The 17,453-nt window shown below is 45.8% G+C and overlaps 2 protein-coding genes across 3 annotated transcripts; one reads left to right on the forward strand and one right to left on the reverse strand.

Moving 5' to 3' along the window:
- The first annotated feature begins 192 nt into the window (after positions 1-192).
- Positions 193-15,080, forward strand: LOC308325971 (splicing factor Cactin-like). Of its 2 annotated transcripts, none has more exons than XM_080778762.1 (14): positions 193-313; positions 1,227-1,609; positions 2,362-2,565; positions 2,724-2,959; positions 3,739-3,825; positions 4,433-4,719; positions 5,016-5,111; positions 6,105-6,250; positions 6,905-7,067; positions 7,703-7,829; positions 8,303-8,495; positions 9,500-9,625; positions 10,458-10,786; positions 14,115-15,080. In XM_080778762.1, the coding sequence occupies exons 2-14, from the start codon at positions 1,272-1,274 to the stop codon at positions 14,603-14,605; spliced, it is 2,823 nt and encodes a 940-aa protein (XP_080634888.1). In that variant the 5' UTR covers positions 193-313; positions 1,227-1,271; the 3' UTR covers positions 14,606-15,080. The 2 variants fall into 2 exon arrangements, with proteins under 2 accessions (XP_080634888.1, XP_080634889.1); XM_080778763.1 differs by having other exon boundaries at positions 2,730-2,959.
- LOC308325359 (dnaJ homolog subfamily C member 9-like) lies at positions 12,659-13,475 on the reverse strand (the record flags this gene model as incomplete). The annotated part of the gene is made up of 1 exon (XM_080777843.1): positions 12,659-13,475. The coding sequence occupies exon 1, from the start codon at positions 13,460-13,462 to the stop codon at positions 12,659-12,661; it is 804 nt and encodes a 267-aa protein (XP_080633969.1). The 5' UTR covers positions 13,463-13,475.
- Positions 15,081-17,453: the final 2,373 nt, after the last annotated feature.

Below are 17,453 nucleotides of genomic sequence, written 5' to 3' on the forward strand. Positions count from 1 at the left end.
TGTGCTGTGCTAACGTGAGCTGACAACTGAACCCTATGGCTGAGGGCTCCAGTCCTGCTGCTATCCCTAAAAACTACGTTCCCTTTTTTATGAGCTAGTTGTGTATACATATAACGAGAGAACAAAACGACGTCAGTCGGTTGTAAAGGGATTTGTCAACGTTGACGGTTGTTCAGAGCAGCAGCAGATCCTGTTCCAACAGCTCAGCTGGAGAAAGAAGAATGTGTTGTTGAGAGGAAAAAAAGAGTCCCCTCTCAGCCAGGGGACCGCGGTGCCTTGTGGGAGATGTAGTACGCCCCGTCATAAATAGTGTGTTTGGTAATATTATGTTATTATATAATAATGCATCGGTGCCATTAAATTGACATTGTGATATGAGACTAGATATATTGTGATATGCAATAAATATTTTTTACTGCTTTTACGTAATATTAAAAGCCGCATTTTAGCTAGTGCTATTCAAAAGGAAGGTTATTCTAAAGGCTTGTTGATCAAGCTCACATTAATTCGAAACGTTGTGAGCTTTAAGGTCGGCTACTTTAGAATTTAAACAGTAGGCTATTTTTCAAAAATATATATAAATAAAATTGATATTTATCACCACAATACATATTTAGGTATATTCAGACATATTGCTGTGATCGTATCCATATCGCGCAGCCCTGGTTTAGAGTTGGTCTGTGTCACGTGAACATGCTTCTTGTACAATAAAAAAAATACGCTAATGTTCATTTATTTAAAAGGAATTAATTTGTTGCAGAACTACATTTCACTACTGCATTGTCTGGAGGTTGTTTTGTGTTTGAAAAGCACTTGTTGTCTCCTCCTTAAATCACGGTACTCAGGACAACCACATGTCGTAATAATTAAAGTGTATAGCGGTGATTTAGCTATAATGAGTGTATAATAATAATAAATATAAAAACATAGTTGTGTATTCCCCTTCCCCCACTATCACAGCCAGTGACGCCATCAACCTGTGCTGAATAACATTATGGTAACTTAAGCCCCCTTGGTAGGTTGGCCTTGGATTCGCCTGAGTAATTCGTTTTTTTAGAAAATATTGTTGTTGATGTTGTTGTTTTTGGGAGTAACGAATCAACGACTTACATTTGAATACACAAACATGGCTCTAACAATCACATTGAACATTTAACACGGAAACCATGTGCTTCATAATAATATGACAAACTATAGTGTTCTCTAGTATTTACGCGACGGAACAGAACCCGGACCCCACTTGGCAGTGCGTCCGCTCCTGACTGTCCACCATGGCGTCGAAGAGACGTCGTCGGTCCCGTTCCAGGTCCAGAAACAGATCCAGAGCCGGTAGCAGAGACAGTAAATCCAGATCCCCCGACAGAATAAGGGGTCGCAGCAGCCGCTCCGCCGAGAAGAGCCGTGGTCCGCCGGTTGGGGTCGGTGAGGGCCCGAGGCGCCGCGGCGGGAGGTCCGACAGCGGCGGGTCCAGCAGCAGCAGCCCGGGATCCGCGCTCCCACGGCGGCCTGAGAGGAGCAGAGAGCCCCGAGCCCGGCCTGGCGCGTCCAGGAGCGGATCAGAGGAGGACAGGAGGCGGCGAGGGGCCAGAGTCCCCAGGGTTCGATCCAGGTAGGACATCTGGTGGTGTAAATGTTCTCTGTAAAACTGTGCGCTTATGAAACTTTGCTATTTCAAGGAACCCGGGCGATTTGTGGTGCATGAAAGGTTTGTTTGATTGAAATGTGTATTAACAGTTTGCCGAAGTACAGTACATTTCAAGCACAAACTCAATACAAAGACTGTTAACTGTGAGTGGGCAACCCAATTAAGCATTACACTGGTTTACAAGAGGGTCCACCTTGTGCAATTCATCAAAACATTTAGAGACGTACACATAGACAATTCTATATAGTCAAAGAACAGAACAGGAATTCATCATCAAAATAATTAACAAGTGAAATTGGAAGTGATGACACAAAGAAGTGAGCAGACAAAAATTGGTACTGGATGGAACACTAACTGAAGCATGGGTCCTCTCCCCTGATTCACTGAAATTGGCAACCCACACGCACATGTGGTGTCTTTTATTTTGAAGACCTCAGAAAGAATATGCACAAAGACCACTCATTTTCAACATTTTACTGTGTCATTAATATACCATACCTTAGAGTTGTTGTGTGGAGATAATAGAAATATGTCCCCACATTCTGTATTGCCTAGAACTGGATGTCTGAAAAATAATCTGTAACATTACTACTTACTACTTCATAATGTTAATGATTTTAATCAGGTATATTAATGACGGAGTAAAATGTTGAAAATTAGTGGAATTTCCCCTTCAAAAAGAGAGAATAAAAAAGTGAATTCCCTGTCTGTGTCAGTTCTGATTCAGATGGTCCTAAATCGAGGGACCGGGGTGAGAAGCATCATCGTGGGAGAGACGCTAAAGCAGACCGGAGGAGAAGAGCCTCCAACTCCTCCTCCTCCTCGGATGGAGGTAGCAGGGAGCCAGAGAGGAGAGGAGGAGGTGCAGCCAGGAGGAGTCCACCTCCTCCGTCTGACAGGAGGGAGAGAGAGAGGGACAGGTAGGCCTGTTACATAATCGCCCCAATCACACATTTCTGAGATAATCGTAATTTTGTCATAGTCATCATAATTGTTTCCATGTTAAAGTAAAACAAATGTTATTAGAAATAGCTGATCTACAAGCTTACAATGCTTGTGACGACTTTTTATGGAACAGGGACAGTCCTGCCAGGAGGGACAGGGACAGTCCTCCCAGGAGGGACAAGGACAGTCCTCCCAGGAGGGACAAGGACAGTCCTCCCAGGAGGGACAAGGACAGTCCTCCCAGGAGGGACCGGGACAGCCGGATGAGGAGCAGCAGCAGAGACAGAGGCGACCCAAGGAGGGCAGAGAGGGACGTCCGGAGCAGAGACGGGAGGAACAGGAGTGAAGATCGGGAGAGAGGAGGCGGAGGTAGGCCTGTCACCATTATTACAGAACCTGCCCCATCGTGTTTTATTAGAGATGACTTATTTCTACTTCTTCTCACAGCATTTAAAAAATGCTAGTATAAAAGTATTAAATACGTGTGTGTGTGTGTATATATATATATATATATATATATATATATATATATATAGCAAATCTACAAGCTCATAGCTCTACGAGCTTGTAGATCTGCTATTTTTTTTAAATTGTGAAAATGTGGCCCAAATCTTCTGGGAGGTCCCTGGAACAACATATTTTCAGATGGGGGTCGGTGGCCTAATACATATTTGTGGGGGTCCTTGACATGAAATAGTATGAGAACCACTGACATAGAAACATAGGTTTTTCAGAAAACTGTCATGATTTAGAAGACATTTGTAGAATCTCAGCCTCAGGGGGTTAAAGAGAGGTGCCTTATTCAAGGGGCACAAATGAGCAATCCTATCGTGGGAGGACCTTTTGACCCTACTCTCCGTGTCTCCTAGACACAGGTTATTTAATCCATTAAATCAGAGCGCCCAGCGATTTATAGCAGCGGAGCACTTTTACAGACGGACCGGATGCTATCCCGGATGTGGCTGAAGCAGCTAGATGTAGCCAAAACACTCTAGAGGCGATCGACAACGGGAGGTATGATTCATTCTACCGCGACTAGCGACAGAATGGGCCGTCAGAATGGTTGGGTTTGAAAAGACGGAGATCTCCGTCCATGGCAGTCAGTGTCTCCTCAACTAAACTCATGATGTTGACTGACAAACCCTTAGGAGGCGGCCGGAGCGAGAGGGGCGCTACCAGGGACCGCCAGAGGGGGCGCTCCGCCTCGACAGACTCCTCTGACAGCTCTGCTTCAGGTTTGTATCGTTTTGAATTGTTCAATAGTTAATTCATTGTTATTTTGTTTTGACTTCACGTTTTCCATTTCAGTTATAATTAGTTTTCACGAGGTCAGAACAATAGCAAAAATAGCGATCTACAAGCTCACAATGCGTCGTAGCTATTTTTGACGAAGACAAAGCAAAATAACGTATTTTCTTCATAGATTCATTTTCTATTGTTTACTCACCCCATGGAGACTTGGCATTCATGGATATCTTTTGTGATAGCGAACCACCTAAGGAGACAATTTGTGTGTCCACAGGGACGTTTTGAGTTTAGTTTTAGTTTGTTAACACACAATACAGTTCCAGTTATCGTTATTGTTTTTAAGTTGTATTTCGGGTAAATATATATATATTTTTCCTTTTTATTTTCAATTATAGTTTTCATTAATTCATTTGTTTTTTATTTAACCCATTTAGACCTACTGCCGCAGGAATTGTAGTCTTTCAGGGATTGCGTGCAGATCGCCTTTGTGGTCTTTTTCGGTACTTTAAATTAAATTCTGTGAAGTTTGGTATACCGGTATGTTTCACGAAGGCCTTTTCTAAATGGGTCAACTCTTAATAACTCTTGCTTCAGAGGGCAAGGCCAGAGGAGGAGGAGGAGGAGGACGAGGACGAGGAGGAGGAGGAGGAGGAGGAGGAGGCGGTGGCGTGAAGACCAAGGAGGACCAGAAGAAGCAGAGAGACATGCTGAAGGCTCTTGAGACCCCCGAGGAGAAGAGGGCCAGGAGGCTGGCCAAGAAGGAGGCCAAGGAGAGGAAGAAGAGGGAGAAGATGGGCTGGAGCGAGGAGTACATGGGCTACACCAACGCCGACAACCCCTTCGGAGACAACAACCTGCTGGGGACCTTCAAGTGGCAGAAGGTGATACACACAGACACACACACAGTCAAACTACCACATGCACATATGCACATTTATTGAGATAGGATCTACACACAAACTCATAATTGAGTAGCATATGAATGGGGCTATAGTTGCATGTGACCTGGGGTTTGAATCCTGACCCAAGGCTATATTCTCTCTCTCTCTCTCTCTCTCTCTCTCTCTCTCTCTCTCTCTCTCTCTCTCTCTCTCTCTCTCTCTCTCTCTCCCCTCTCTTCCGCTGTCTATATAGAAATAAAACAACAATGTGTGTGTGTGTGTGTGTTGGTTCCCAGGCATTGGATAAGAAGGGAATCGGCCACATGTCAGAGAAAGGCCTGAAGGAGAGGAACAAATTCATCCAAGAAGAGAACCGCAGAGAGCTGCAGAAGGTACTGTAGGGGGCGCTAACATATTAAAGTCTATCTCATGTTGATTAGGTGATGTGATGATGATGTAGAGAACAAACGGTGACAGAAACTTCAGAAAGATCAATGTCAATTACTTATTTACTCTCTAATCACTATTATACTATGAATTAACTTTAAAGAAAACTTTAAAAAAAAATAAGATACGATAAATATAATCCCCTTCATTGTCAATACAAAACAAACATTTTCCTAAATGCAGTGCCTTCGGGTATAGGACGGGGGCTGAAGCCCCCTTTGATGTCTATGGGGGCGTTCACACCTAAGCGACAGCTAGCTGTCTCGTCAGTGTCTCCTGTGTGTCGCACGGCTCGCAATTGACCCATTTTGGGCACGAACCCCTTTTGGTGTTAGCATTACGTTATGCTTTAGCTATTGAAAAATAGCAGATCTACAAGCTCGTAGCGCGCCACCGAGTGGCGCCCTACGAGCTTGTAGGTCTGCTATTTTTTGAGAACGACTGACATAGAAACATAGCTTTTTCAGAAAACTGTCAGGATGTAGAAGACATTTTTAGAATCTGATCTCGGGCAGAATGGGTTAATTTCCAATGGGAGTCACATGGTTTGACGAGACAAGCTTGCTATTCTATAACCTACCCTAATAATAGTTTTATCTAATAGTTTAATCTTTTCTTATTTCTTATTCTTACTAGTTTTATCACGTTTGAAATGTACTAGGTATTTGTATGCCATGTCCTGTTTGTCAGTCCTGTTTGTATTGTTTGATGTTTGATGTCTGGGGACTGCAGATGGAAATTAGCAAGTTTTGCTAAATCTGGTATATTTACACTGCATTTTTAATGTAATGTTCATCAATATACAATTATACACTGTCCCGACCAAATAAACGAATAGAGTAAAAAGAGAGGCAGCTGTCTCTTGAGGTGTGATCATAGATAATATGTGTGCTCGTGCGAGCCTGTTCATCCATGTATTACTCTGGGTGAAAACGCAGGTGAAACAGCTGCGTCTGGAGAGAGAGAGGGAGAAGGCCATGAGGGAGACGGAGCTGGAGATGCTCCAGAGAGAGAAGGAGGCGGAGCACTTCAAGACCTGGGCGGAGCAAGAGGACAACTTCCACCTGCACCAGGCCAAGCTGAGGTCACTGACACAGCCACTGACACACCACTGACACACCCACTGACACCCACTGTCTCTTTATTGAATGTACTTTACTAACGGTTTGCAAAAACAGAAGGGGTGTGTGTGTGTGTGTGTGTGTGTGTCTGTCTTTGTCTTTGTCTCTCCACATTCCATTATGTATACCAGTGGGGTCCTTGGGGGAGTTCCAGGGGGTCCCCAGCTAAATGATAGTTAGGAACCAAAATGGACCCTTATGGGTCTGTAACCCTGAGAGTGTAGAGGTCCATTTCGTTCCATTTGTACACTCCCAGAGTTAAATTAACATTGATTTTACAATATAAATTGGGGTTTCCCAGAGATAGAAATGGCATTAAGTGGGGGTCCGTAGACTAATGCCTGTTAAACTGGGCGTCCTTGAAATGTAATGGGCTGAGAATCACTGCTAGAGCCGTAAATATCTTCTCTTATGGGGGGGTCCCTGGGGTCCCTGGCATATGTTTTCAAATAGGGGTCCGCAGGGATAATTAGTGTCAATCTTTGGGGTTCTTGGCATGAAAAGGTTTGGGAACCACTGATGTATACCCCTGTTTCTCAGTGTACCAGACCTGTATCGAATGGGGGTCCGTGGTCTAACCATAACGCATATCAACCTGTGTGTGTGTGTGTGTGTAGGTCAAAGATCCGTATCCGTGACGGCCGAGCCAAACCCATTGACCTCCTGGCCAAGTACATCAGCGCTGAGGACGACGACCTCGCTGTGGAGATGCACGAACCGTACACGTTCCTCAACGGACTCACTGTCACGGACATGGACGACCTGCTGGAGGACATTAAGGTTAGGACCACCTGCTGGAGGACATTAAGGTTAGGACGTCCTGCTAGAGGACATTAAGTTTAGGACCCTCCCAGAAGCAAAGTTTTGAGTTAAAAACGTTCACTCTGAAATAATATATATTCAAAGATTTGCGCCACATTTTCACGCTTTTTCAAAAATAGCAAACCTACAAGCCACTCGGTGCCGCACTACGAGCTTGTAGATCTGCTATTTTTCAATAGCTAAAGTATGGAGGCGGCAGTGGATCAGGGGTAGTAGAGTGGCTGGATAACTGCAAGGTTGCCAGTTCGAACCCGGGCTCCCCCAGAGTTAAAGTCGAAGTGTCCTTGAGCAAGACACTGAACCCCTAATTGCTCCTAGTGTGCTGGTTGGGGCCTTGCATGGTTTCCGCCGCCATCGGTGTGTGAATGGGTGAATGTAATGCACAATCAATGTAAAGCGCCTTGGATAAAGGCACTATATAAATGCACCATTTACCATTTATAACATAATGTTTAAAACACCAAAAGGGGTTCCCGCTCAGAATGGGTTAAGGCTAGGATGACCTGCTAGAGGACCTTAAGGTTAGGGGCGTTGGGGGTAAAGTGTGGAGTGGACTCTTCTGTACTGACCTGAGTGTTGCTGTGTGGTGCCAGGTGTACATGGAACTGGAGCAGGGGAAAAACGTGGACTTCTGGAGAGACATGACGACCATCACTGAGGACGAGATCAGTAAACTCAGGAAGCTGGAGGCCTCGGGGAAGGGAACGGGAGCCGTTGTGTGTAAGAGACATGTGTAGTTAGTTCACTAGAACATTGCAACACAACAATGCTGTAGATCAGATATTTCCGTTATGTTTTTTTTCATATTTTTAAGTACAACATTATTAACACTGTATGAAATTTTATTTTAACCCATTAAAACCAGGAAGGCAGCTGTGTCATTTTGGATTTTAGTGTTGGCTATTCAGAAGAAAAAAGTCCTTGTGCGCACCTATGGGTGGCAGATGTGAAATGACTGGAATCCCGCACACTGTCTACACTTACAGAAATGTATTGAAGCAACGTTTCGGTCGGTCAGACCTTCATCAGGCATCTGATGAAGGTCTGACCGACCGAAATGTTGATAACTTCTGATTTTAGGAGCCATTTGTAGGCCTCAGGTCTTACTGGGTTAAATGTTGTGATCGTGACGGCCCTATACCACATATCACTTAATTTCCATTTTACTTCCGTTGTTTTGGGGTTTTTTTCAGTGGACCGGCGCGAGGGCATCAACGCCTCGGTGGGCACGGACGTCATGGTCGTGTTCAAGGGCAAGACGTACAGCCAGCTGCAGGCGCTGCACCTCAACATAGAGTCCAAGATCCGCGCCGGAGGATCCAACCTGGACATCGGCTACTGGGAGAGTCTGCTGCAACAAGTCAGGGTGTACATGGCCAGAGCACGGTGCGTACTATAGTCAGGATTAATATTGTCGACTAAAACTAAGACGAAAAATGTTGCTGCCTAAAATGTGCTGCCAAAAACAACACTGGTACTAGGGTGTACAACTGTACATGGCCAGAGCACTGTGTGTCACACTGCTGCTTTTTCGAACGTGTCTGCTGTGTGTGCATGCTTCTGTTACTATGCTTGTGAGGAGGACCAAATGTGCCCACAAGTACCGGTAAGTAAGAAATAGACATAATTGTGAGGACCATTTTCAATGTTGATATCCGTGTGTGTGCCTCTCATTCAGTGTAATGACTAGAGTCCAACTAATGTTTTGATCAATATTTTGTCAAAAGGTGTTTCAATCGGAGAACATTAAACTTATTAGCAAACGGATAAATCTACTGTGTATGCAAGGGATAATTGTCCCCAGGGTTATTAAACACTGCTTTAGTATTTCCTTGCTTATGGTAATTAAAATGTGTCATGGGCGGACAGTCACGGTCGCCTCGGAAAACAAGGACGTGATGATCAAACATGAAAATTAAAACATTCTTGAGCAACATTTAGTTGTAAATTACATTGCGTGTTTGTTTACCTGGCTGTCAAGTTGGATACAGCATGAGATTCAAGCAGCACAGCCCGGTGCTCTGAGCCTTTGATTAGACAGCAGTCTGTTATTGAGCAGAGCCCGGGGGCCTTGCAAATTCTGCCCCCTCAGTTTAAGTTTTATGCACATAAATGTTTTACTACATAAACATTACGTGTGTCCCACTCGCCATTTTCAACACCCCCCCTCAGTTATTTCATTTTGGAGCCGAGCCTTAACGGAGCGGTCATTTCCCCCGAAATAACGCACAGCTGAATTCAGCGATTGACTAATCGGAATCGAGCATTCGACCGAGCCGTGTAATTAACGGTGGATAAGCACATGCTGCATAAATGCATGGGGTCTGGTCTGGTAGTAAGTCTGCTGACATGACGTGTGTGTGTGTGTGTGTGTGTGTGTGTGTCCTCAGGTTGAGGGAGAGACACCAGGACGTGCTGCGTCAGAAGCTGTTCAAGCTGAAGCAGGAACAGGGAGTGGAGAGCGAGCCCCTGTTCCCCATCATCAAAGACGAGGAGGACATCATGGCGGACATCATGTGAGTTACCGTGACAGAGCTCTGACCATGACAGAGAGCTCTGACCATGACAGAGCTCTGACCATGACTGAGAGCTCTGACCATGACTCTGACCATGACTCTGACGATGACTCTGACCATGACAGAGCTCTGACCATGACAGAGAGCTCTGACCATGACAGAGAGCTCTGACCATGACTCTGACCATGACAGAGCTCTGACCATCTGTCACATCTACGGGTCAGATCCTGAGTTTATGACCCATTGAGACCTGGAACGCATCTGTCTCACCTTAGCTTTTAACCATTATGTTAAACTTTAGTTATTGGAAAATAGCAGTTATACAAGCTGATAGCGTGGCTCTGAGCTTGTGAGCATTTGTGCAAATCTTTGAATGTATATATATATTTTAAGCGAACATCTGTAACTCGAATCTGGGGGTCCCTGGAACAAAATATTTTGAGATGGGGATCGGCGGCCAAATACATAATTGTGGGTCTCCTTGACATAAAATAAGTAAGGGATCATATCTGGCTAGGTGGTCATTGTTGGGAGATAATTCACCGACAGAGGCGAGGCCGAGGTGGTTAATCACCCTGAAGGTGAGTTATATTTTTGTTAGCTCAGAATCTGTTCTTGAGAGATTAGTTTTGAGCTGTAGAGCGGCTGCTTGGCAACCGGAAGGAACCCCTAATTGCACCCGATGTACAGCTTGGAGCCTTGCATGGTTTCCCCCGCCATCGCGGTATGAATGTGTTTCTGGGTGAATTGAATGCAGTTAATGCACAATCTATGTAAAGCGCCTTGGATGAAGGCACCGCTTACTTAACGACTGCCCGTCTCTTTGCAACAGGAACGAGGGTGCAGAGGGCGAGGCCGGCCCCTCATCATCCGCGGCCAATCGGAACAAAGACGAGGAGGAGGCGGGGCCGTCCACGGCGGCGGGACAGGAGAAGGAGAAGGAGGGAGAGGAGGGGGAGAAGAAGGAGGGCGAGGAGGAGGTGGTGGAGTCGGTTCTGACGGAGGAGGACCTGATCCAGCAGAGCCAGGCGGAGTACGACTCGGGCCGCTACAGTCCCACGCTGCTCGGCGCCTCCGAGCTTCCGCTGGAGGCGCACACCACCTCCCCCGAGGAGGACACCACCCGGATGGAGCTGGCCCGCAGGCAGATGCAGGTCACAGGTAACCCACCACCGAGCCACCAGCTAGGGTTGATTATGTTTGGCCCGCAGGCAGATGCAGGTCACAGGTAACCCACCGAGCCACCAGCTAGGGTTATGTTTGGCCCGCAGGCAGATGCAGGTCACAGGTAACCCACCACCGAGCCACCAGCTAGGGTTGATTATGTTTGGCCCGCAGGCAGATGCAGGTCACAGGTAACCCACCGAGCCACCAGCTAGGGTTATGTTTGGCCCGCAGGCAGATGCAGGTCACAGGTAACCCACCGAGCCACCAGCTAGGGTTATGTTTGGCCCGCAGGCAGATGCAGGTCACAGGTAACCCACCACCGAGCCACCAGCTAGGGTTGATTATGTTTGGCCCGCAGGCAGATGCAGGTCACAGGTAACCCACCACCGATGATGACCTCATTGAGACCTGAAGACGATTCTACAAAATGTCTTTTAAATTATCACCGTTTTATGTTTCTATAATTCTATGTCAGTCTTTCTCAAACATTTCCATGTCAAGGAGGACAGCCAAAAATAATATGTCATTATTGGCTGCCGACACCCATCCGAATATATGTGGTTCCAGTGACCACCCAGAAGAAAAAAAATATATATAATATAAGATTTGCGCCTCATTTTAACGATTTTTCAAAAATAGCAGACCTACAAGCTCGTAGATGAGCTTGTAGATCTGCTATTTTTAACAATGCTATTTTTAACACAATTTTAACACTATGGGTTACCGCCCAGAATGCAGGGCTTAAATTTCTCAGTCCTGGGGACTGATTTCAGTCCTGCAGATTTCATAGGGGTCATTTAATGAGATCAGTGCAGATTTGATCTTGGGATTTTTTGGGGCTTTAAGCCCTGAGAATGGTTTACCCTATTGAGATCTGTGTTTAGCTTTTAACCATTATTTTAAACTTAAGCTGTTGAAAAATAGCAGATCTAAAGTACAAACTCATAGCGTGGTGCCGTGCAACAAACGTGTAGATCTGCTATTTTCTTTTAAATCACGAAAACGTTATTAACTCAAATATTTGCTTCCGGGGGTCCCTGGAACAAAGTATTTTGAGATGGGGCTCCGTGGCCAAATGCATATCATTCTGGGGGTCCTTCACATGAAAATGTTTGAGAACCACTGACGTAGAAAAAGGTTTTTCAGAAAACCGATTTAGAAGTTTTTTTTAGAATCTGTCTAAATGGGTTAGCCATAGTCTTTTGAATAACATTTTGATTAGTTCTAGTCATCTGAAAAGGTTTTAGTCGACTAAATATATCAAACCAATTTGTCGATATGGAGTTCAGTGTCAGGCATGCCCAAATAGTGAGTGTTGTGATGTCAGAACTGGCCAGCTCCATATATGGACCCTGGGCAGGGGCCCGGTACAGAGCCTGGGCAGGGGCCCGGTACAGAGCCCGGGCAGGGGCCCGGTACAGAACCTGGGCAGGGGCCCAGTACAGAACCTGGGCAGGGGCCCGGTACAGAACCTGGGCAGGGGCCCGGTACAGAGCCCAGCTAGAGGCCTTTTGTGGCGGTTACACAGACGTAAGTGAGACATGGTGCATTTATAGATGGATGATGATGTGCAATGATAGGAGCGCCCCTCACTTCACATGGGTGTCATTTAAAATGTTCTATATAAATGCATTGACCAGAAGCTGTTCTTTATAATCAACTATATCGATAGCATGATTAACCACACAAGCCCTGTTTTATACTTGCTGCACAAAAACATAATTATGGCAAAAATAGCTTATCTGCCAGCTCACAACGTTGTGAGCTATTCTTTATTCTAATGTTCCCCCCAGGATATGGATACTGGGGTTCAATTAGATAGAACAAAGAGTGAAAAATCTAAACATTTTCTTGAAAATTATTACTTTATTTTAACTTAAATTGATGATGTTTCTTGGAGGGTTTCTTCTTGGCGGCAGCGGCAGGTTTCTTGTGGCAGTACTTCTCCTCCAGACTGCTGATCATGGAGCTGAACGCTGCCTCCCTGGACGCTGCCTTGCTCCTCACCACAGCGCTCGGATCCCCTTCCTCCTCCAGGTTCATCTCCTTCCTCATCCTCTCGCACTCCTCCGCCTCCCTCTCGGCCTTCCGTTTCCTCCGGGCCTTCTTCTTTCCGCTCTCGTGCGTGAACGCCCTCAGAGCGGGCAGCTCCCCGCGCTCCACGGCCTCCTGCAGGAGGCCTCGGATGCGCGGCTCGTCCTCGTGGCGTCCGCACAGAGCGCCCTCTGCGATCCTGTCCATGTCTCCGCGGCACTCGCCGTACAGCCGCAGCAGGTCCGTCCTCTCCTCGGCGGAGCCCACGTACGTCCCCTCGAAGTCCACGATGTCCTGGGCGGTGATCTGGGGGAACAGCGCTCTCCAGTACTGGCTCCATTCTCTGCCGCCGCCACCGTCGCCGTCGGTCGAGGATTCTGAGTCCTCCACCACGGTTCCCTGCTCGTCGTAGAGCGCCCTCTGCTGGGCGTCCGTCAGCACGGCGTACACCTTGCCCAGGGTCTGGAACTTGGCGGTGGCGAGCGGGTCGCCGGGGGCCCGGTCGGGGTGGACCTCCAGGGACTTCTGGTAGTAGCCTCGTCTGAGGTGGGCCTCCGGCGCCGTCTGGCTCACACCCAGCACCTCGTAGAGGCCCGACGTACCGAACAGAGCCTGGCAGTCCTCCAGCAGACCCATCTGTCACTGGTCTGGGTGGGTGGGAGGATGGATGCTTCTGATAGGCCACGGGACCCCAAAACCTTGTATGCACGCACAGCTGGTTGCAGACGAACCTTCACTAATGTGTCTTCATACGTTTCATACTTATTATTTTGGTTTAAATTAATTAAAAACTCAAGTCCTTTACTGGAGTTGAAGTTGTAGATATGTTGGGGTCTTTATGACGTATGACTCCCTTATGTCTGACATCATATAGACTACTGACATCATAGCTGACTGATGATGTCACAGAATGCGATCCGCACTAGAATCTTTAATCGGAATATTAAATGGGGGTCCGAGACCTAATGCATATCGATCTCTTTGAAATGAAAACCTCCCTCTCTCCGTCACAATTTAAGGGACTTCATTGGCATGTGGAAACGTATGTTTGCATTGTCCAAGCAGATGAAGTATGTACAATCAAAAGGGAATAAAACAAATAATAGTAATTTAACTATCTTATACAAAACCACAAGAACTGTGCCATTTGCTTTAAGAAATCGTTATACATCCACATAGGAAAGCTTAGGTTGGGATAAACTTTGGAAACGCATGTGCAGCAGTATTTCATTGTTTTACATTCACTCTGTCCCTGTCTCTCTGTCCCTCTCTCCCTGTCTCCCTCCAGGCGACGCCAGCGAGAGCGCGGAGGACGCCTTCGTGCGGCGCGCCAAGGAGGGCATGGGCAACGACGAGGCCCAGTTCAGCGTGGAGCTGCCCGTCACGGGCAAGATGTACCTGTGGGCCGACAAGTACCGGCCGCGCAAGCCCCGCTTCTTCAACCGCGTGCACACGGGCTTCGAGTGGAACAAGTACAACCAGACCCACTACGACTTCGACAACCCGCCGCCCAAGATCGTGCAGGGCTACAAGTTCAACATCTTCTACCCGGACCTGATCAACAAGCGCTCCACGCCGCAGTACTTCCTGGAGCCCAGCTCCGACAACAAGGACTTTGGCGTGCTGCGCTTCCACGCCGGCCCGCCCTACGAGGACATCGCCTTCAAGATCGTCAACCGCGAGTGGGAGTACTCGCACCGGCACGGCTTCCGCTGCCAGTTCGCCAACGGCATCTTCCAGCTGTGGTTCCACTTCAAGAGGTACCGCTACCGCAGATGAGAGGATCGGAGCGCTTCTGCCTGAACGGACCAATGAATCCCTGTTCTTTTTTCCTTCTTTTTTTTTTATACAATGTGTTTTTAGCTTTTTATGCTTTATTTCAGATAGGTCAGTATATACCAGTGATTAGTTTTTTTCCATGTGCAGGGTTGCGGCTAAATATCATTTTGTTTTGTTTTCTCGTTCCCTACATTAAAAAAGATATACTATTTCTCAATGTGGGGTCCAGGGACCACCATCCAAATGGACCCATTGACGGGTCTGTAACTCTGAGAGTTTATGGGGGTCCTTGGAAAAAGAAAAGAACTGTGAGAACCTGAACTGAAGGCTGTCAGTCATGTGTGGGCTACTCGTACGTTTAAGATACAGTAGCTTTTCTAGTTGTTAAAAATAACTGTCTGTATTGTGGTTCTTAATGGCCAAAAACAATGTGTTTTGAAAATGACTTATTAAAGATATTGAGCTTTTATTTGCATATGTGCGTGCGGAAGAATGACTGTGTTAAAGTATTCGAATATACTTAAAGTACGATGTTGTCTCTGTCGTGTGGAAACCACATCTATATTTTAGTTTTTCGTATATTACCGCCCGACTTGATCATACAACGGTGTCAAAAGTAGCAAATATGCAAGCTCAAAATGGGGTGTGTAGTGGCACATTTTGAGCATGTAGATCTGCTAATTTTGCATGTTTTTGAATTCTGAAAAGTAACCGTCACCAATATTCTGGGGGGAACATGAGCCCATTTTTTTTAATAAGAATTATGGTCTCTTTGAGATTGACAGCTGCCACGGAGTTCACGATTATGTGTCTTGCCTGACCTGCACCGCGACTGCTTCCCAAATCCCAAAGACACCTGACTTCTCATTTTTAATGCAAAAAAGAAAAAGGTTACACTGTGTGGGGGCAATTCCGATTATTTAAAAGAGAAATAACACATGGACAGGAGTGAAAACATTGTTTCTTGCCTGGCGGAGAGAATAAATGAGCACAAATGCGTGAGAACATGAAGCATGCAAATTGAGACTTGAACCCAGGCTGAGGTAAGGCAGGCTACTCGTATTCAGGCTGGTTTGTTATAAATTCAATAATATGGTAAATGTCTCAAAATTAAGAGCCAGGTTGAGGAAATAATATATCGGTGTGTAACCAACCGGTAACCCTGTTAAAAACAGAATCTGTGTGGGTTCTGGGTTTGCTCACTCATTTTTAAAACACACGTCCACTTGTGGTTTGTCCACATGAGGGCGACAAAGATTGCTAAATGAAAACCGATCAAAAGAGTCAGATCTTTGCAGTGCTCAACATAACACATTATTTAAATGATTACATATCACACTAGTTCCATGGATTTAGATGTTTTTGTGTCCCATTTAGTTAGTTAAACTAAAAGCTCACGTTAAACTTGACAGGACAGGGAAATAAAGGGACATGATCAACTAGGCCTACATGGAACATTTATTATGGGAACCCATTGGCAAAAGAAAGGAAAAGCAGCGCCATCTTCAACACTGTCTCCGAGTCGAGAGACTATAGCCTAAAATGTAATATCAAAAAGTTGTTGATGATCATTCTCAACGGGCAGGAGTGGACTGTGGATGGATGTTTCAATGCAGTTGACACAACATTAAACTTTCCCCTTGGGGTTTTTTTGTGACATGTGAACACTCATTGAGCCAAAGGGTGATGATGTTTGGCTGAACGTGGTGATCTTCGTCAGTAAAAGTTGTATTAATCTCAACTGATTATTGTATTTTAGCCTTGGGGTCACCTCTTAATAATTCAAGAGGGTGCGAGAAAAACTGAATCCATTCTCTTCGGATCAAATAGTATCTCAGCAAGGCAGATGGCTTCTTGGTTAGAGTGGGTGACAATATTATCACACGAAAAGATGAAATTACCTACCTAGGTTCCATCCTGGAGGCCAATCTTTCCAGTGATAAAATGGCCACCAACGTAATCAAAAAAGTCAATCAAAGAACAAGATTCCTTTACAGGATCTCCTCACTGGTCAACAAAAACACCTTGAAGACCTTAACAGGAGCCCTCGTACAAGGTTTATTTGACTATGCATGCAACTCTTGGTACCACAGCACCTCAAAGGCCCTTAAAACAAGGCTCCAGACCTCCCAAAACAAACTGGTCAGGCTCCTACTTGGCCTACGAACCCCCCGAACCCACCTCACCCCTGCCCACTTTGACAGGCTGGGATGGCTTAGGGTCGACGACAGAGTACAGCATCTTGCAATGGGTCTGGCCTACAAGATTCGATACACCACCAAGATACCCATGTACCTGTCTAAATACTTCCTTAATGTAAACGAAGTCCACACCCACAGCACCAGAGGGAGTGCAACAAACCATGTACAACCCAGATTCGGCACATAAGGGACTAAATTATTTTCGCTCCTATGCCACCAAAATCTGGAACACCCTACCAACAGTCATTAAGACATGTGAATCCCTTGACTCCTTCAAAACCGCTCTCAAAGGGCACCTACGGGCGGCTGCAATTCAAAACCCTGTAAAATCTGAATCCCCCCCCCACCCCCCTTTTCCCCTCCTCACTGTTATGTATCCTTTCCCTTTTTGCTTCCTTTATGATGAATTCCTGTTCTGTTCTTTAACTATAGAAGTGTCTATTTGTATGTCTCTAAATGTTTTGATGAATTGAACAAGGTGGACCCTGTTGTAAACAAGTGTAATGCTTAATTGGGTCTTTGTATTGAGTTTGTGCTTGAAATGTACTGTAATTCTACAAACTGTTAATAAATATTTCAATCAAAAATTCAATCAAATCTTTCTCAAAATGCATCGATGTGGTCATTATATTCAATGTTTTATTAAA

Source organism: Protomyctophum bolini, assembly GCF_963924005.1.
Source record: "Protomyctophum bolini genome assembly, chromosome: 12".
Classification (NCBI taxonomy): domain Eukaryota; kingdom Metazoa; phylum Chordata; class Actinopteri; order Myctophiformes; family Myctophidae; genus Protomyctophum; species Protomyctophum bolini.

Bases quoted from the DNA above. Each gene is read 5' to 3' on its own strand.
- LOC308325971 (XM_080778762.1), top strand. From the start codon at position 1,272: ATGGCGTCGAAGAGACGTCGTCGGTCCCGTTCCAGGTCCAGAAACAGA. The intron at 5,112-6,104 runs GTACTGTAGGGG...GTGAAAACGCAG, and splicing joins ACCGCAGAGAGCTGCAGAAG to GTGAAACAGCTGCGTCTGGA. The intron at 10,787-14,114 runs GTAACCCACCAC...GTCTCCCTCCAG, and splicing joins CAGGCAGATGCAGGTCACAG to GCGACGCCAGCGAGAGCGCG.